Genomic DNA, 21,344 nt, shown 5'->3' on the forward strand with positions numbered 1-21,344 from the left:
CATCCCTGGGAGGACGCACTCGGTGAGAAGCCATACATGTGCCTCGAGTGTGGCAGGTGAGGCTTTAGCCGGAAGTCCCACTTCATCGTCCACGAGAAGAAGCACTGCAGAGAGAAGCTGTATGTGTGCCACGAGTGCAGCAAAGGCTTCAGCCAGGATTCCATCTCTGTTAGACACTAGTGGACACACTCGAAGGAACAGCCTTACGTGTGCCAGGAGTGCGGCCGAGGCTTCAGCCACCAGGCAGGGCTCATCAGCACCGGAGGAAGCACTCGCGGGAGAAGCCGTACACGTGCCGGCAGTGCCGCCTGGGCTTCAGCAGCAAGTCAGCCTCACTCACACACAAGCGGGTGCACTTGGAAGAGAGGCCGTGCGTGTGCAGAGAGTGTGGCCGAGGCTTTAGCCACAGGTCACACCTGGCCTTGCATCAGGTGCCACAGCGGGGGGAGGATCCTCGTGCGTGCAGGGGCTGTGGGCAGGGCTGGGGCCAGAAGGCTCCCTCAGCAGACCTAGGAGGATGCAGCGCGCCCACCGCAAGCCGCCACTCCAGCTCCACTCAGAGGCCTGTCTGGGGCAGTCTTCGGGCCCCTTGTGTTCTCTTTGAAAGTGAGGGTGGAGGAGAGGACCAGTAGTCAACCTCTTTACGATTCCACGAAATGTAATAAAAAGCACCTTCCATCAGTGGTCTCAGAATGTCTTTGTGTTTTGTGGCCTTTATTTTAATTTTGCTTCATTACAGATCTGGAACTTTGACATGTTTATAAGAAATAAATAACAGATATTTTGAAATCTTAGGTCCACTATTATGCAAGAATTAAGTCCTTGGAAGGCGTAAGGATCGAGTCACTCATAGATCATAAAGTCTGCTTCTGTGTGGAGAGAGACTCTAGGAACTATATCGAGAGATTTCAAGTCAGAGGAGGAATCTCCAGGAAGAACGGCTTCCTCCTAACAAGTCCCACCTCAGCTGCCTCTTCTCTTGCGGTCTGTGATGTTCCCTTTCTTGCTTTACTCTTAGCTCTCAAATATCTGTGTCGTCCTGTCTCAGACTCCCAAACACTGCAATTACAGCATGATCTGCTTTTTAATAAAGCATGTATTGTATCTCTGTTATCCTATCTCTGTATTATCCTATGTATTGTATGTTATCCTATCTCTGTAATAACACTGTAGTTAGATGTGCATTTTTACTTCAATGTTCTTAAAACATCTGCACACACACTTGACAGAGATAATAAGGTCCTGAATTTTGAAGCAGCACCGTAGTAGAATAAAATCTAGAGCATCTTAAGCCGGGCGTGGTGGGCACTCTTGTAATCCCAGCATTCGGGAGGCTAAGACAGGAGGAACGCAGTTCGCAGCCAGCTGCAGGTACTTAGGCCCTCTGCAAATCAGTGAGACCCTGTTTCAAAATGAAGAATAAAAAATAGGGCTGGGGGTGTAGCTCAGACGTAGAATGCCCCTGGGTTCCATCCCCAGTACTGCCAAAAAAGAAAAAAAAAAAAAAAGTTAATTCTATGATGTGCTTCAATAGTGAGAAGTCTGAACCCTACCTTCTGCTGTCCACTTACTTAATTGTCCAGTGCAGGTGTTCATGTATTTGGGTTTGAGAATTGTCAAAATATACCTCAGTGAGAAACAACTTTCTTTTTTTAGAGAAAAGAGTTCTTAAATTTCTTTTTTTTTTTTTTTTTTTCCAGGTGTGGGGATGGAACCCCGGGGCAACTTTTTTTTTTTTTTTTTGAGAAAAGACTTCTTAAATTTCTTTTTTTTTTTCAGGTGTGGAGATGGAACCCAGGGGCATTCTACCTCCGAGCTACACCCCCAGCCCTATTTTTCATCCCTTATTTTGACAGAGTCTCTAGAACCGGGATTGCAGGTGTGTGCCACAGTGCTTAGCTCGTAACCACTTTTTGAGCAGCCCTCTACACGGGCCCTCTACCCAGTGCAGATGACTGTGCCCTCCAAACAAGTGCAGCGAGCCCCCGCCCCTCAGGCCTCTGCTGGGGCCGTGCAAACTACAACTCCCGTGAGGCAGCGCGGCCGCGGACTACAGTTCCCAGCATCCTCCGCGAGGCGCCGCCTGTCAAGGAAGGAGGCTCCACCAGGCGGCCGGTGTCACGGAAGTTAAAGAGAGGAAGTGACCTTCTGGGATGGCAGCCTCTGAAGGGACACCTGCGGCTCAAATAGATCATCTGGATATAGCGGGAGGCCTGGAGAACTTGCCCGTGAGCGTGTGGCCGCCGGGGGCGGGGCCAGCGCCCTTCCAGGTAAGGGGGTGGCTAGTCAGGGGGCGGGAATAGATGCCCTGCCACTCTGCTTGCCAATCTCCCGGGTAGAGGCGTGGTTAGCCAGGGGGCGGGGCTAGATGCCCGAGACAGCCTCGTGCTGCCCTCCCCTTGGGGGCGGGGCTAACCAGAGGGCGGGGCCAGACGCCCAAGACACCTGCGTGCTGCCCTCCCAGGGAGGGGCGTGCCTATCCAGTGAGGGGCGGGGCTAGGTACGTGGGAGTGGCAAGCAACCCCCACAGGGCGGGGCTGGCATCCTCCTGGGTAGAGGCGGGGCTAGGCACTTAGGGGCGTGGCTATGTGCCGGAGAGCCGCGCCCTGCCCCGGGGGCGGGGCTAGGCTGCAGGGCGGGGCTCGGCGGCTGCTCTGGTAGGGGTGAGGCGTCCACAGGTGGCATTTTAAAATTCCTCCCCACCTTTTCCTTATCCAGTTTCAGAGCTGTTGGCACGTGCAAAGTTCTTAAGAGGCACAGGCTGAGGTCTTTATAAACCTGTCGTCAGACCTTCGCAAGGATCTTGCCCTCTGCAGTCTGTAGACTGCTGATTCCTTGACGTCAAGGATCCCTTTTTGTCCAACTTTTTGTTGACAACACGGTGAAGCATCCAGAGAAAATCATTTACCTCTCTGTTCTCCAAAGTCTTATATGTAGAATAAGGGTTAAGACCTATTAATGAGTCTGCCTGATGTTAAAAAATAAATAAATAACGGCTCTAAGAAGTCACACCTGGCCGAGGCTGATGCCTTCCTCTTGCTTGGAATTCTTGGGCAAATATAAATTAGCTTCTGCAAAGCCTTCAAACCCTCCAGGGTACAGTTTAAATCATAGCAGCTCTCTTCACACCTGCCGTTTGGAGAACTATTGGCCTGATGTATGTATTGAAGTTAACTCATTTAAACTGGACACCGCGGTCTAGGCCTCTAATTCTGGCTACTCAGGAATTAGGCAGGAGTTTCCTTAATTGAGGCCAGTCTCAGCAACACAGCCAGACCCCCATCTCCCAGCCCAAAAAACTAAAAATGGCTGGGCGTGGTGGCATATGCTTGTAATTCCAGTACTTAGGAGGCTGAGATCCAGGAGGATCACACTTAGCAGACAGCCTCGGCTACTTAGTAAGGTCCTCTGTAACATGGTGAGACCCTGTTTCCAAATAGAGAATAAAAAATATGGCTAGGGGTGTAGCTCGGAGGTAGAATGCCCCTCGGTTCCATCCCCAGACCCGCAAAATGAAATAAAAGAACTCACTTTATTTTAAGGATGAAATTAACTCATTTAAGAATAAACGCCAGGCGTGGTGGCACACGCTGGTAATCCCCGCGCTTGGGAGGCGAAGACAGGAGGATCGCGCTGGTTCGGCCTTGCTGGCTAAAGAGACCCTGTTTCCAAATAAAAATATAAAAATAGATCTGGGAGTGTAGCCCGGAGGTAGAAGGGCTTCCAGGAACCCCAGTACCACCAAAATATAATAGTAATAATAAATTAATTTATATAACTATTCTTTTTAGAATCATCATAATCATTACTGTCCATAAAGCCATGGGTTTTGCTTCACTCGTTATAGTTTCCAAAATGCTCATGAAAATAATACTTGTTGCCGGGCGTGGTGGCGCACACCTGTAATCCCTGCACTTGGGAGGCGGAGACAGGAGGATCAATCTGGTTCGAAGCCAGCTGTGCTGCCTTAAGAGACCCTGTTTCCAAAAATATATATATAAAATATGTCTGGGAGTGCAGCCCGGAGGTAGAAGGATTTCCAGGAACCCCAGTACCACCAATAATAAAACTAATAATAATGAAAATATTTGTCTATTATATATACATATATATATATATATATATAAACTTTTTTTTTTGCAGTACCGAGATTGGAACCAAGGGGCATTCTACCTCCGAACGACACTCCCAACCCTACTTTTTTTAATTCTTTATTTTGAAACAGGGTCTCACTGAGTTGCAAAGGGCCTCGCTAAGTAGCTGAGGCTGTCTGAGAACCGTGATCCTCCTGTCTCGGCCTTCCGAATGCTGGGATGACAAGCGTGCGCCGCCACGCCCGGCTCTATTTGTACTTTTGCTGGCGTGTCTCACGCTGACTTGCACCGTTTCTACGTTGACAGTACACCCCGGATCACGTCATGGGACCTGGAGCAGCCACGGACCCCACTCTGATAACCTTTCCCGGCTGCAGGTGCGGCGCCGCCCCCTGCCTCCCCGGCTCTTGCCCCTGCCTCCGCCAGGACGAGAACTATGACGAGCACTTGTGCCTCAGGGTGCTAGGCCCGGGAGCCAAGTACTCCAGGCCCGTCTTTGAATGCAACGCCCTGTGCCAGTGTGCGGACCATTGCACAAACAGAGTGGTCCAGAGGGGGCTGCAGTTCCGCCTGCAGGTGTTCAAGACGGACGGAAAGGGCTGGGGGCTGCGGACCCTGGAGTGGATACCCAAAGGGAGATTCGTCTGTGAATACGCCGGCGAGGTCCTGGGCGCCTCGGAAGCGCGGAGGAGAACTCACTCGCAGAAGAGGCAGGACCCCAACTACATCATCGCCGTCAGGGAGCACGTGTGTGGCGGGCCGGTCCTGGAGACCTTCGTGGACCCCACGTTCATCGGCAACGCCGGCCGGTTCCTGAACCACTCCTGCCAGCCCAACCTGGTCATGGTCCCCGTCCGAGTCGACTCGATGGTACCTAAACTGGCCCTCTTCGCAGCCACGGCCATCGGCCCGGGAGAAGAACTCTCTTACGACTATTCGGGAAGGTTCCTCAACCCCGTGGAAGGGGGCGAAGAAGAGAGGCCCCAGGGCGGGCAGCTGCGGAAACCCTGCTCCTGCGGGGCCGCAGCGTGTGCCGGGTTCCTGCCTTTTGACGGTTCACTGTACTGCCCTTAGCCAGGCGTCCATCAGGAAGAGTGCAGGCAGAGGCTGGCCTCGAACCCGCGCCCCTCCTGGCTCAGCCTCCCAGTCCACGCTCGGATCTCACAGCTCTGATCTTTTAGGAGAAACAGTCTCCTGGTTGAAGCTACCAGTACTGGGCTCTCGCACCGAATCCAACCCGTACCGGGACTGCGAACGCATCCCACCATGCCTGGTTGCTTTCTTTTCCTCTTTGTTTTTACATAGATACATAACTGTTCAGAATACTCGCTTTCCCAGTTAGACGCGACTAAGTGTTTTCTTGCTTGCAGGATAAAAGCAAAAAATTATGTGTCCTTAAGTTGGGTATCTTGCCCTTCTCTTCTTTCATCCTATAAGCAGAAATGTGTATGTGACGGCCGGGGTAGGGGAAGCAATCCTAGCAGGCCACACTCCAAGGTGATCCTCAGAAAGGGTCCTGCAAGCCGGGAGTGGTGGCGCACGCTTGTAATCCCCGCGCTTGGGAGGCGAAGACAGGAGGATCGCGCAGGTTGAAGCCAGCCGAGTTGGCGTAAGAGATCCTGTTTCCAAATGAAATATAAAATATAAAATAGGTCTGGGAGTGTAGTACGGAGGTAGAAGGGCTTCCAGGAGCCCCGGGACCACCAAAACAAAACAAGGATCATGCAAACTGAGCGTGGTGGGTGCACGCTTGTAATCCCAGCACTTGGGAGGCTGAGACAGGAGGATCGCATGGGTTCGAAGCCAGCCTCAGCTACTTAGTGAGGCTCTCAGCAACTTAGTGAGACCCTGTTTCCAAATAAAATATAAAATAGGTCTGTGAGTATAGCCCGGAGGTAGAAAGCCTCTGGGTTCCAGCCCCAGTACCACCAAAAATAAATAAAGAATAAAAAATAGGGCTGGGGATGTCACTTGGAGGTCGAATGCCCCTAGATTCCATCCCTAGTACCACAAAAGAAGAGGAAGAGGAAGAAGAAGAGGAGAAGGAGGAGGAGGAGGAGGAGGAGGAGGAGGAGGAGGAGGAAAAAGCAAGGGTGTGTTGAACAAATCAGCAAGGTAGAAGGTGGTATGAGTATCGGTACTGTGGAAAACGCTACGTTCTGATCTCACAGCGCTGTTTCTTTAGAAGAAACAGTCTTTTTTGTTTAAGCTGCCATTATTGGGCTTTTGTACCAAATCCAGCCATGATTCAAGAAAACCCTAGTTCCGGGAGGCTGAGACAGGAGAATCACAGGTTCAAGGCCAGCCTCAGCAACTTAGCAAGGGCTCCGTAACTTAGTGAGACTCTGCTTCAAAATGAAAAATTCAAGCCAGGTGTGGTGGCACACACTCATAATCCTAGCACTTAGGAGGCTGGGACAGGAGGATGGAAATTTTGATTGTGTGTGTGTGTGGTACTGGGGGAGGAAACCTCTGGACTATACTCCCAGACTTTTTTTTTTTTTTGGTGGTACTGGGGTTCCTGGAAGCCCTTCCACCTCCCAGACCTATTTTATATTGTTTTAAAATTTGGAAACAGGGTCTCTTAAGCCAGCATGGCTGGCTTCGAACCTGCGTGATCCTCCTGTCTCAGCCTCCCAAGCGCGGGGATTACAAGTGTGCGCCACCACGCTCAGCTTGTTTTTAATTTTTTTATTGGTGCATTGTTGCAAAGGGTTTTTTGGGGGGGGGTTACTGGGGTTCCTGGAAACCCTTCTACCTCCGGGCTAAATTCCCAGACCTCTTTCATACTTTTTTTTTTTTTGAAACAGGGTCTCTTAAGCCAGCTAGGCTGGCTTCGAACCTGCGTGATCCTCCTGTCTCAGCCTCCCAAGCGCAGGGATTACAAACGTGCGCCACCACGCCCCGCTGCAATGAGTTTTGATCAATCAAAAAATAATCCCCAAAGAAAAGTATAATGCAATACATTAAGCTCCACTCCTGGGCAGTCTCGTTCTGGCTGTGATGATTCCTAAAGAAAAGTATAATGCAATAAGTAACATCCACTAGAGGGCAGTCTCACAGTCGCTGAGATGATCCCCAAAGAAAGTAAAATGCAATACATTAACCTCCAGTAGAGGACAGTCTTGTTCTTGCTGAAATTATCCCCAAAGAAAAGTATAAGGCAATACATTAACCTCACTGCAGTGCAGTCTTGTTCTCCCTGACATGATTCCCCAAAGAAAAGTAAAATGCAATACATTGACCTCCCCTAGAGGGCAGTCACGTCGCTGAAATGATCCCCAAAGAAAAGTACAATGCAATACATTGACCTCCACTAGAGGGCAGTCTCATTGTCGCTGAGATCATCCCCAAAGAAAAGTATAATGCAAAACTTTACCTTCCACTAGAGGGCAGTGTTGTTTTTGCTGAGATCATCCCCCCCAAAAAGTGTAATTCAATACATTAACCTCCACTAGAGGGCAGTCTCGCAGCCACTGAAATGATCCCCAAAGAAACGTATAAGGCAATACATTAACCTCCAGTAGAGGGCCATCTCATTCTCTTTGAGATGATCCCCAAAGAAAAGTAAAGTGCAGTACATTAACCTCATTGCACTGCAGTCTTGTTCTCTCTGACACGATTCCCCAAAGAAAAGTATAATGCAAAACATTAACTTCCACTAGAGGGCAGTGTTGTTCTCGCTGATTTGATCCCCAAAGAAAATTGTAATTCAATACATTAACCACCAGTAACAGGCAGTCTCCTTGCTGAGAAGATCCCCAAAGAAAAGTATAATGCAACACATTAACCTTCACTAGAGGGCAGTCTCGTTCTCATTGAGATGATCCCCAAAGAAAAGTAAAATGAAAAACAGTAAGCTCCACTAGAGGGCAGTCTCGCTCTCGCTGAGATGATCCCCAAAGAAAAGTAAAATGCAATACATTAACCTCCACTACAGTGGAGTCTAAACTCGCTGAGATGATCCCCAAAGAAAAGTATAATTCAATACATTAACCTCCACTAGAGGTCAGTCTCGCTCTCGCTGAGATGATCCCCAAAGAAAAGTAAATGCTAAACAGTGACCTCCACTACGGCTATTCCTTCGAGTGTGTCCACTAGTGTCCAACAGAGATGGACTCCTGGCTGAAGCCTTTGCTGCACTCGTGGCACACGTCCGGCTTCTCTCTGCAGTGCTTTTTCTCGTGGACGATGAAGTGGGACTTCCACCTAAAGCCTCACCTGCCGCACTCGAGGCACATATGGCTTCTCGCCAAGTGTGTCTTCACATGGGTGGGAAGTTGCGGCAGACTGGCTCAGCTGGGCACTGAATATGGGCACTGAGTCCGTTCGGGACCGAGTTTCTCAGAAAGGTGGGCAAAGGTTTCGGTTATAGTTCTGCAGCCACTTCTCTGCAGCGATTTTTTCCCTTTTTTATGAAATAAACTCCTTTAAGTTCCTGTTCACAGAGCTAAAAGTGGAGATACCTCTCCGGGAAAAAAAAAAATCTGAAACGATTGACACGGACAAATGCCTCTTGTGCAATTGACACTTTATTCTAGGCACAAGATTTTTTGTACTTCCCTATTTCCCCGTGATTCCCTAGTAGTAAAGTGCAAACACCCAAAAAACAATAGTGAGATATACATGTAAATCACCAACCCTGAACAAGACAAAAGAAGGCCTGTGACATCCCAGGTCTTTGTGATTGAAATCAGTCCCGTGACCCTGCAGGTGGGTCTTGTGCTTCAAGTCAGCCCCTTTGGCCTTGCCTTGGCCTTGCAGCTGCAGAGGCTTTTAGTGGGCAAATTCCAGAAGAACAAAAGTCACATCCAAAATCCCTTGAAGAATTCAGTTTTTAAGAGTTTCCTTTAACCCTTTTGGAACCTTTTATTCCTGGGGCTTAGTCCTAAGTCCTTCTCTATCTAGCAACCTCCTTTGAGCTGCATAGGGACGAAGTCGGAGATTCCAGCTTTCATACATGTAGTTGGCGTAGGCAAATCCGTGTACATTTATGATGATTTAGAGGATTTCAATGAATATCTGTTGGATTTTGTCTGCAATACCATCTGCTGTCTTAATGCTGAAGCTTAAGATATATTAAACACTTAAAATATATTTTAGTAGACAGGGCCCAAAAAACAACATGAAGTTTTTATTATATCTGTCTTTTGTTCTGTCATAACTATTTTAACCAGGTGGTGTCGCCCTGTCTCCAGGCAGTGCTATTACTAGGTGCAAAGGTCAAGATTCCTCCTAGCTCTCTGCTCTATTGTAATGATTAGAATGAAGGTCACAGATAGGGAGGAATTCTGCATTTGTAATTGCTGTAGCAGGAATGCTTCCACAGGATCTGAATTCTGACTAGAATTACGTCTTTGAGCAAAGCCGAGGGTGTTTAGATGTTACCGACTAGCTCAGTTCTGTGGGGGGCAAGTCCACTAGCGGTCGGGGGCCTCAGAAAGATGGGTCAAAAGGCAGGCGGCGTTCTGCAGATCCTTATCTGCAGCGGTTCCTTTCCCTCTATGAATTCCTCAAGTTTTTTAGTTACGACGTTTTGGAAAAGAAACCTGAAGTGGACAAAGGCTTCTTGAGCCAATGACACTTTATTATGAAAAACCCAAGAAATTTATACACTTCACCAGTAAAGTTAAGAGAAAGGGGGGTGGGTGTCTCTCAGCTGGCTGTTGGCCTTTGAAGAATTAACTTCTGTTTCTCTCCAAGGTCTTGCAGATAAGCAGCTCCAGGTGGCAGCCTCCCAGGATAGTCGAGGCTTGGGAGCTTCTCAGGGGAATCTTCTTTTAACCCTTCCTGGAACTTTCCATCTTTTGGGCTCAGTTCATATAACAAGTGTGGGGAGATTTGGTAATTCAGGTATTGGCATCTTATCTTCTGAATCTGAAAGCTTAAGCATACTCACAACACAGTTTGGCAGACAAAATACCACAAACAACACCACAAGGTTTTTAGTTCTAATTGTCAGATGTATTTTCTTAACTGCTGAGCACTCTTTTTTAAACAACAAGCCTATTAAAAGAATCCACTTATCTTTAATAATCCACTTCCCTGTCACAAACTCTCTGCAACCTGCTTCTAACTTTCTAATTCCTTTCTTTCCCAGTTGGGACTTTCTTATGATAAGCTCTTTTTCATGCAAAAATGCTTTTCTTACTCTTACGGTATTTCTTTTTCTTCATACATATATATATTTAGAATGTCTGTCCTTTATTCTGTCATATTCATTTCTAACTATGCGGCCATTTTTTCTGTCTCCTGGAGTGCTCACACTGAGGTAAAAGTTAACAGTCTTTTTCTTTGGGTCTATTGTATTCGGGCAGCTAAGTTGTTTCTTTAAGGTCACACACAAGGTTTTTCTCTGTCTCTTGGCAGGATTTGCCAGAGTTAACGATGAAGGTCGGAGGCCATTTGTGATTGCTGCAGCTGGGGTGCTTATCACAGTACCTGAATTCTGGCCAGTCTCTCATTATTGTTGAGCAGAGCCAAGGACGTTTAAACAAATTATTAGAAAGTTTATCTCCACGGACTCAGTTTCTTTTTATAGTCCTAATTTCACATCACTGGAGCAATTCGTGTAGAAAGTTAAAAGAAATAATAGTGAAGGGTATCTAAAGGTGGGGGGTACTTTAGCCAGAGACGATACCTCCTTCTCGGGGCGTCCTTGCCGATTACTATGTGGAGTGGGGTCTCAACACATAGATGCCGAGGCAGCAGGATGTCTTGGCATTTAGAGGCTTAGACAAATTACTAGAAAATTTATTTTCCACAGACTCAGTTTCTCTCACAGTCCTGATCTTATATCACCGGAGCAATTCATGTGGAAAGTTAAAAGAATCATTACCAAAAGAATAATAGTTATGAAAGAATATCTAGGAGTGGGGGAGTACTTTGGCCAAAGACAACACTTTCCCTCGGGGCTCTGCTTTCTTTAAGCCAGCCAAATTTTTTAAAAATTATTTTTATTGGTGCATTGTAATCATACATCACATTGGAATACAAGACTTGAGAGGATATACAAGCACACATCATCCAATTAGCCCTCATCCAGCCCCATCCCATTCCCTCCCCCTCCCTCGATCCCATGCTTGTTTGGTGATTAACTTTGAAACATTTGTTTATGTACCTCCTGCTTTTTAAAGAGGCTCCATCCTCCCCTTTTCCATACCCTCTGATTGGTCATCTTAATTGCTTCACTATAGGGCCCTTTCTATAGCTCGACCTCTTCCCGTTGCCCCTATCCTCCTAGTTATTGCTAATTAGGGGAAGCATCTGGTTTTAATTTTCTGCAATATTTCTTTGTGCATGCCGCGTTGCAAATACCGATCCCACTCTTGACGGCCCCAGTTTTAGCCTGGCTACCCGGTGGACTGATCCAGACCTTGCTGGCTCAAGCAGCGGCCTTGCCTCATGGGAGGCCCCGATAATGGTCTGGTTGGCCCTGACACTGGCCTATCCCCTCAGTTGGCTCCAATCCCGGCCTCGGAGGCCCCAGCACTGGCCTTGTCTCACGGCAGGCTCCAATGCCGGCCTCGCTAGCTCCAGCACCAGCTTAACCCCTCGGCAGGCACCAATCCTGGCCTCAGAGGCGTCAATAGCGGCCTTGCCTCATGGAAGACTCTGATGCCAGCTGCTGGGCCCGGCATCAGCCTAACCCCTCAGGAGGCTCTGATCCCGGCCTTGGAGGCCCCAGCACCAGCCTTGCCTCACGGCAGGCTCTGATCCCGGCCTTGCTTAAGCCAGCCAATTTTTTGCGCGTGAATCTTTCACGCATGCAAATGCCTAGGAAGAGGAATCAGAGGTGGAAGAGGAATCAGAGGTGGCAGAGGAATCAGAGGTGGAAGAGGAATCAGAGGTGGAAGAGGAATCAGAGGTGGCAGAAAGTGGAACTTTTGGTTCAAACTTCGCTCACATCGTGGCACACATAGTGCTTCTAACCCGAGTGTGTCCTCTGGTGGATGATGAGGTAGATCTTCTAACTGAATCCTTTGCCGCACTCCTTGCACACGCACAGCTTCTCGCCCGAGTGTGTCCTCTGGTGGATGGTGAGGTAGGACTTCTGGCTGAAGCTTTTGTCACACTCGCTGCACACGTACAGCTTCTCCCTTAGTGTGTCCTCTGGTGGATGGTGAGTCTGGCCTCCTCGATGAAGCCTTTGCCAAACTCACTGCACACTTACGGCTTCTCACCTGAGTGTGTCCTCTGGTGGATGATGAGCTGCAACTTCCGGCTAAAGCCTTGGCCACACTCGCTGCACACGTACGGCTTCTCACCTGAGTGTGTCCTCTGGTGGATGATGAGCTGCAACTTCCGGCTAAAGCCTTGGCCACACTCACTGCACACATATGGCTTCTCACCTGAGTGTGTCCTCTGGTGGATGATGAGCTGCAACTTCCAGCTGAAGCTCTTTCCACACTCACTGCATACATACAGCTTCTCATCTGAGTGTGTCCTCTGGTGTCTGGTGAGTATGGACTTCAGGCTGAAGCCGTTGCCACACTTGCTGCACACATATGGCTTCTCGTCTGAGTGTATCCTCTGGTGGATGATGAGGTGGTACTTACGGCTGAAGCCCTTGCCACACTCACTGCACACATAGGGCTTCTCGCCCGAGTGTGTCTTCTGGTAAATGGTGACTTTGGACTTATGGATGAAGCCCTTGCCACACTCACTGCACACGTAGGGCTTCTAGTCTGAGTGCACCCTCTGGTGTTTGGTGAGACTGGAATTCCGAGTGAAGCCTTTGCCACACTTCTGCACACATATGGCTTCTCACACGAGTGTGTCCTCTGGTGGATGGTGAGACTGTAATTCTGGCTGAAGCCTTTGCCACAGTTGCTGCACAAGTAGGGCTTCTCACACAAGTGTGTCCTCTGGTGAATGAGGTGGGACTTGTGGTTATAGCATTGCCCAAACTTGTGGCAAACGTATGGTTTCTCACCTAAGTGTACCCTCTGGTGTCTGGTGAGTGTGGACTTCTCGATGAAGCCTTTGCCACACTCCCTGCACACATAGGGCATCTCACCCGAGTGTGTCCTCTGGTGGATGATGAGGTAGGACTTGCGTTTACAGCCTTGCCCACACTCATGGCACAGGTATGGCTTATTGCCTGAGTGTACCCTCTGGTGGTAGATGAGTTTGGACTTCTGGCTGAATCTTTTGCCGCAGTCCTGGCACATGTACAGCTTCTCGCCCGAGTGCGTCCTCTGGTGGATGATGAGGTTGGACTTACGGTTAAAGCCTCGCCCGCATTCATTGCACATGTAGGGCTTCTTGCCTGAGTGGATAATCTGGTGTCTAACCAAGGTCGACTTCAGAGTAAAGCCTTTGCCGCAGTCTTGGCACACAAACGGCTTCCCGCCCAAGTGCGTCCTCTGGTGGATGGTGAGAATAAACTTCAGCCTGAAGCCTCGCCCGCACTCTTGGCACACATACGGCTTCTCGCCTGAGTGCGTCCTCTGGTGGATGATGAGGGAGGCCTTCCATGTAAAGCGTCGCCAGCACTCGCCACACACAAAGGGCTTCTTCCACAAGTGCAGCTTCTGGTGCCTGGTCAGGCACGTCTTCAGACTGAAGCCCTTCCCACACACACCGCACACGTATGGCTTCTCCACCGAGTGTGTCCTCTGGTGACTGAGCAGGCCGGTCATCTTGCTGGAACGCAGTCTGCGCTGGCCACAGGCAACTGCTCCAAGACCTAGGCCTTCTGCCCTCCTCAGCACTTTGTCAGAGTCTTTGGGGGTCCTCGTCTGAGCCGGGCTCTCCTCCATCCCCAGTGCTCTGATGTGATGCTGGGAGCTACCTGGTGGCCTCTGGGGTGGCCTGGGAAATTCTCCAGTGCCACGAGTGTGGGCAAGGCTGTAAACGTAAGTCCCACCTCATCATCGACCAGAGGACACACTTGGGCGAGAACCCCTGCGTGTGCAGTGAGTGTGGAACGGCTTAAGCCTGAAGCCCATACTCACCAGACACCAGAGGACACACTAAGATGAGAAGCCGTATGTATGCAGTGAGTGTGGAAAAAGTTTCAGCCAGAAGTTGCAGCTCATCATCCACCAGAGGACACTCTCAGGCGAGAAGCCATATGTGTGCAGTGAGTGTGACAGAGGCTTTAGCCAGAAGTTCCGCCTCATCATCCACCAGAGGACACACTCGGGCAAGAAGACATATGTGTGCCAGGCCACAAATGGGGACGTCAAGAGTGGGATCGGTATTTGCAACACGGCATGCACAAAGAAATATTGCAGATAATTAAACCCAGATGCTTCCCCTAATCAGCAATAACTAGGAGGATAGGGGCAAGAGGAAGTGGTCGAGCTATAGAAAGGGCCCTATAGTGAAGCAATTAAGGTGACCAATCAGAGGGTATGGAATAGGGGAGGATGGAGCCTCTTTAAAAAGCAGGAGGAACATAAACAAATGTATCAAAGTTAATCACCAAACAAGCATGGGATCGAGGGAGGGGGAGGGAATGGGATGGGGACTGGATGAGGGCTAATTGGATGATGTGTGCTTGTATATCCTCTCAAGTCTTGTATTCCAATGTGATGTATGATTACAATGCACCAATAAAAATAATTTTTAAAAAATTTGGCTGGCTTAAAGAAAGCAGAGCCCCGAGGGAAAGTGTTGTCTCTGGCCAAAGTACTCCCCCACTCCTAGATATTCTTTCATAACTATTATTCTTTTGGTAATGATTCTTTTAACTTTCCACACGAATTGCTCCGGTGATATAAGATCAGGACTGTGAGAGAAACTGAGTCTGTGGAAAATAAATTTTCTAGTAATTTGTCTAAGCCTCTAAACACCCTCGGCTTTGCTCAAAGACGTAATTCTAGTCAGAATTCAGATCCTGTGGAAGCATTCCTGCTACAGCAATTACAAATGCAGAATTCCTCCCTATCTGTGACCTTCATTCTAATCATTACAATAGAGCAGAGAGCTAGGAGGAATCTTGACCTTTGCACCTAATAATAGCACTGCCTGGAGACAGGGCGACACCACCTTGTTAAAATAGTTAAGACAGAACAAAAGACTGATATAATAAAAACTTCATGTTGTTTTTTGGGCCCTGTCTACTAAAATATATTTTCAGTGTTTAATAGGGTGAAGCGTTCAGACAGCAGATGGTATTGCAGACAAAATCCAACAGACATTCATCAAAATCCTCTAAATCATCATAAATGTACACGGATTTCCCTACGCCAACTACACGTATGAAAGCTGGAATCTCCGACTTCGTCCCCATTCAGTTCAAAGGAGGTTGCTAGATAGTGAAGGACTTTGGACTAAGCCCTAGGAATAAAAGGTTTGAAAAGGGTTAAAGAAAACTCTTAAAAACTGAATTCTTCAAGGGATTTTGGATGTGACTTTTGTTCTTCTGGAATTTGCCCACTAAAAGCCTCTGCAGCTGCAAGGCCAAGGCAAGGCCAAAGGGGCTGACTGAAAGCACAAGACCCACCTGCAGGGTCATGGGACTGATTTCAATCACAAAGACCTGGGCTGTCACAGGCCTTGCTTTTGTCTTGTTCAGGGTTGGTGATTTACATGTATATCTCACTATTGTTTTTTGGGTGTTTGCACTTTACTACTAGGGAATCACGGGGAAATAGGGAAGTACAAAAAATCTTGTGCCTAGAATACAGTGTCAATTGCACAAGAGGCATTTGTCCGTGTCAATCGTTTCAGATATTTTTTTTCCCGGAGAGGAATCTCCACTTTTAGCTCTGTGAACAGGAACTTAAAGGAGTTTATTTCATAAAAAAGGGAAAAAATCGCTGCAGAGAAGTGGCTGCAGAACTATAACCGAAACCTTTGCCCACCTTTCTGAGAAACTTGGTCCCGAACGGACTCAGTGCCCATATTCAGTGCCCAGCTGAGCCAGTCTGCCGCAACTTCCCACCCATGTGAAGACGCACTTGGCGAGAAGCCATATGTGCCTCGAGTGCGGCAGGTGAGGCTTTAGGTGGAAGTCCCACTTCATCGTCTGTCGCGCGCAGTGACGACTCTTACACGATCTTCCTCAAGCAGTTTTATTACCCCAGGTTCTTATACAGTTCCCGTTCCTCTTTAATACTCTCTCAACGCCCTCTCAGGTAAAAACAACATCAGTCTTCTATCCTCTCCCTCATCACTCCACCAACCCTCTTCCGTGGCACTCTACGTCTCTGCTGCAGCACACACCGGTCACAGTGGTGGCTTTGTGAACATGTCCGTCCCAGCTCGGAGCCTGGAGCAGTCCGCCAAGGAACTGCACTTCCTGTCCACCAACCCTCTTAGCTCCTTCTCCTTCTCCTTCTCCTTCTCCTTCTCCTTCTCCTTCTCCTTCTCCTTCTCCCCGCTAGGGCATGCGCGCTTTTTAACCTTCTCCTGGGCGGGCAGGTGGTAGCACGAGGCGTTGCATCACTAATTATCCGTAAGGCGCCTGATAGGGCTCACTGCGCAGGCTCAGGGCACCGCCAGCCTCGTGAGCCTCGTGACTTGGCTGCAAGCCCAGGCGCCATCTTGAGTCCACGCTGGCAACAAGCCTGGGTGCCACCTCGGTCCTGCCGAGTGGGCCCCGACATATCTCCCTTTTTATTTTATTAAAATAAGGCTCGGGATCGTGCCTGTCTTAGGTTGCCGACCCTCAAGGACCATTCTTACCCGTCATTGGGAGAACAATAGCATGATTGTTTCCCTGTCTTAGGTTGAAAGGTCCCGGGGACGATCTTACCCGTCACTGACTACCGATCCAGCATACTGAGCCATACATGGGGAGATAAGCCAGCTTCTAGGGCTGCCAGAGCTTGCACCAATATGCGCTGTTGTTGCAGTGCGCGTTGTCGAGTTCGCCTGATATATCCAACCATGAAACATCATGCTACCACCAGCAAGAATGCCCAGAACGCCATGCCACCCCAGTCTTTTAAAAAACCCAATGTTCCGTGTATTAAGTCCATTCATTGTTGTACTGCGGCGACTTCCACGTGGGTAGAATTAATTGCAGCGATGGACGCTCGTAGCTCAATCATGGTGTGTTCAAATTCACGGCTCCAAGTTCCTAGAAGCGTCTTGCTTAATTGACGAAACAAATTGCCTGCATGGGAGAAATTCTGATACTGCACATACGTTATACATATAGTCCAGATAATTGAGCTTGCTGAGCCATGCCAGCAGCCACATGTGAGGATAGAGCATTCATAGTGGCTGCAATAACTGCCACGGCCACAGAGGCCACAATTACAGCAATAAGAGCAGAAATTCCAAAGTCTCCAAGGGTGCATAGAAGCATAGCAGAAAGTCAGAAAACAGGTATCAATAAAACAACCTAAACTATCATTAACCAAGGTAAAGGAAGAGGAAAAGTAGAAATAATTCCCCAAAGATCTTAAAGAAAACAACTCATCTCTACGGTACCGAGCAGCAGTTTACAACTCTTACGTTAGGAACTAATCTTCTGACCTATCCTTTACACATTAGGCGCCTTTTCCAACTAACCTCAGGTGTCTTCCATCTATGGTGGCGGATTAGGAGAGGGAGTCGAATCAGGACCAGCCCGATTCTCTAACTTGCTTACACTAAAAAATATCCTCCTTAATGGAGCCCCCTTTGATCGGGGAAAATACAGCGCTGTCCCTCGCTTTTCCGCGAGCCTCGCTTATCCGCGAGCCTTATTTACTAAATATCCTCCTTAATAGAGCCCCCTTTGATCGGGGAAAATACAGCGCTGTCCCTCGCTTTTCCGCGAGCCTCGCTTATCCGCGAGCCTTATTTACTAAATATCCTCCTTAATGGAGCCCCCTTTGATCGGGGAAATAACTTGCTTACACTAAAAAATATCCTCCTTAATGGAGCCCCCTTTGATCGGGGAAAATACAGCGCTGTCCCTCGCTTTTCCGCGAGCCTCGCTTATCCGCGAGCCTTATTTACTAAATATCCTCCTTAATGGAGCCCCCTTTGATCGGGGAAAATACAGCGCTGTCCCTCGCTTTTCCGCGAGCCTCGCTTATCCACGAGCCTTATTTACCTCCTTAATGGAGCCCCCTTTGATCGGGGAAAATAACCTCCTTAATGGAGCCCCCTTTGATCGGGGAAAACACTAAAAAATATCCTCCTTAATGGAGCCCCCTTTGATCGGGGAAATAACTTGCTTACACTAAAAAATATCCTCCTTAATGGAGCCCCCTTTGATCGGGGAAAATATCCTCCTTAATGGAGCCTCCTCCTCCCTTTTCGGAGTCAAAGGAGTACTTACCAGCCGGCTGCCCTGGACTGCCGAGGTTCTGATCAAAGCGAAGTTCCCCGTACGGGCCACCATTTGTCGCGCGCAGTGACGACTCTTACACGATCTTCCTCAAGCAGTTTTATTACCCCAGGTTCTTATACAGTTCCCGTTCCTCTTTAATACTCTCTCAACGCCCTCTCAGGTAAAAACAACATCAGTCTTCTATCCTCTCCCTCATCACTCCACCAACCCTCTTCCGTGGCACTCTACGTCTCTGCTGCAGCACACACCGGTCACAGTGGTGGCTTTGTGAACATGTCCGTCCCAGCTCGGAGCCTGGAGCAGTCCGCCAAGGAACTGCACTTCCTGTCCACCAACCCTCTTAGCTCCTTCTCCTTCTCCTTCTCCTTCTCCTTCTCCTTCTCCTTCTCCTTCTCCTTCTCCTTCTCCTTCTCCCCGCTAGGGCATGCGCGCTTTTTAACCTTCTCCTGGGCGGGCAGGTGGTAGCACGAGGCGTTGCATCACTAATTATCCGTAAGGCGCCTGATAGGGCTCACTGCGCAGGCTCAGGGCACCGCCAGCCTCGTGAGCCTCGTGACTTGGCTGCAAGCCCAGGCGCCATCTTGAGTCCACGCTGGCAACAAGCCTGGGTGCCACCTCGGTCCTGCCGAGTGGGCCCCGACAATCGTCCACGAGAAAAAGCACTGCAGAGAGAAGCTGGACGTGTGCCACGAGTGCAGCAAAGGCTTCAGCCAGGAGTCCATCTCTGTTGGACACTAGTGGACACACTCGAAGGAATAGCCGTAGTGGAGGTCACTGTTTAGCATTTACTTTTCTTTGGGGATCATCTCAGCGAGAGCGAGACTGACCTCTAGTGGAGGTTAATGTATTGAATTATACTTTTCTTTGGGGATCATTTCAGCGAGTTTAGACTCCACTGTAGTGGAGGTTAATGTATTGCATTTTACTTTTCTTTGGGGATCATCTCAGCGAGAGCGAGACTGCCCTCTAGTGGAGCTTACTCTTTTTCATTTTACTTTTCTTTGGGGATCATTTCAGTAAGAAAACACTGCCCTCTATTGGAAGTTAATGTTTTGCATTATACTTTTCTTTGGGGATCTTCTCAGTGAGAATGAGACGGCCCTCGAGTGGAGGTTAGTATTTTGCATTAAACTTTTCTTTGGGGATCATTTCAGTGACTGCGAGACTGCCCTCTAGTGGAGGTCAATGTATTGCATTGTACTTTTCTTTGGGGATCATTTCAGCGACGAGACTGCCCTCTAGTGGAGGTTAATGTACTGAATTACTCTTTGGGGATCATCTCAGCAAGAACAACACTGCCCTCTAATGGAAGGTAATGTTTTGCATTGTACTTTTCTTTGGGGATCTTCTCAGTGAGAGTGAGACGGCCCTCTAGTGGAAGTTAATGTTTTGCATTATACTTTTCCTTGGGCATCATTTCAGCGACGAGACTGCCCTCTACTGGAGGTCAATGTATTGCATTTTACTTTTCTTTGGGGATAATTTCAGCGAGAACGAGACTGCCCTCTACTGGAGGTTAATGTATTGCATTTTACTTTCTTTGGGGATCATCTCAGCGACTGCGAGACTGCCCTCTAGTGGATGTTACTGTATTGCATTATACTTTTCTTTAGGAATCATCACAGCGAGAACGAGACTGCCCAGGAGTGGAGCTTAATGTACTGCATTATACTTTTCTTTGGGGATTTTTTTTTTGGTGGTACTGGGGTTGCTGGAAGCCCTTCAACCTCCGGGTTTCACTCCCAGAACTTTTTTACATTTTTTATTTGGAAACAGGGTCTCCTAAGCCAGCGCGCGCGGCTGGCTTCGATCCTGCGCGATCCTCCTGTCTCTGCCTCCCAAGCGCAGGGATTACAAGCGTGCGCCACCATGCCTGGCATGGGGATTATTTTTTGATTGATCAAAATTCATTGCAGCGGGGCGTGGTGGCGCACGTTTGTAATCCCTGCGCTTGGGAGGCAGAGACAGGAGGATCACGCAGGTTCGAAGCCAGCCTAGCTGGCTTAAGAGACCCTGTTTCAAAAAAAAAGTATAATATAGGTCTGGGAATTTAGCCCGGAGGTAGAAGGGTTTCCAGGAACCCCAGTACCCCCCCCAAAAAAACCCCTCTGCAACAATGCACCAATAAAAAAATTAAAAACAAGCTGAGCATGGTGGCGTACGCTTGTAATCCCCGCGCTTGGGAGGCTGAGACAGGAGGATCACGCAGGTTCGAAGCCAGCCACGCTGGCTTAAGAGACCCTGTTTCCAAATTTTAAAAAAGTATAAAATAGGTCTGGGAGGTGGAAGGGCTTCCAGGAACCCCAGTACCACCAAAAAAAAAAAAAAGTCTGGGAGTATAGTCCAGAGGTTTCCTCCCCCAGTACCACACACACACACAATCAAAATTGCCATCCTCCTGTCCCAGCCTCCTAAGTGCTAGGATTATGAGTGTGTGCCACCACACCTGTCTTGAATTTTTCATTTTGAAGCAGTCTCACTAAGTTACGGAGCCCTTGCTAAGTTGCTGAGGCTGGCCTTGAACCTGTGATTCTCCTGTCTCAGCCTCCCAGAACTAGGGTTTTCTTGAATCATGGCTGGATTTGGTGCAAAAGCCCAATAATGGCAGCTTAAACAAGGAGACTGTTTCTTCTAAAGAAACAGCGCTGTGAGATCAGAACGTAGCGTTTTCCACAGTACTGATACTCATACCACCTTCTACCTTGCTGATTTGTTCAACACGCCCTTGCTTCCTCCTCCTCCTCCTCCTCCTCCTCCTCCTCCTCCTCTTTGTCTTCCTCTTCCTCTTTTTTTGTGGCACTGGGGATGGAACCTAGGGGCATTCAACCTCCAAGTAACATCCACAGCCCTATTTTTTATTCTTTATTTATTTTTGGTGGTACTGGGGCTGGAACCCAGAGGCTTTCTACCTCCGGGCTATACTCACAGACCTATTTTATATTTTATTTGGAAACAGGGTCTCACTAAGTTGCTGAGAGCCTCACTAAGTAGCTGAGGCTGGCTTCGAA

At 48.6% G+C, this 21,344-nt stretch overlaps 1 protein-coding gene across 1 annotated transcript; it reads left to right on the plus strand.

The window, feature by feature from the left end:
* Window positions 1-2,153: 2,153 nt before the first annotated feature.
* LOC308277169 (histone-lysine N-methyltransferase SETMAR-like) lies at window positions 2,154-5,168 on the plus strand (the record flags this gene model as incomplete). Its single annotated transcript, XM_080716292.1, has 2 exons — window positions 2,154-2,270; window positions 4,401-5,168. 2 exons carry the CDS (start codon window positions 2,154-2,156, stop codon window positions 5,166-5,168), a joined length of 885 nt encoding a protein of 294 aa, XP_080572418.1.
* Window positions 5,169-21,344: the final 16,176 nt, after the last annotated feature.

This window comes from Muscardinus avellanarius, assembly GCF_963383645.1.
Source record: "Muscardinus avellanarius genome assembly, chromosome: 19".
Lineage (NCBI taxonomy): Eukaryota > Metazoa > Chordata > Mammalia > Rodentia > Gliridae > Muscardinus > Muscardinus avellanarius.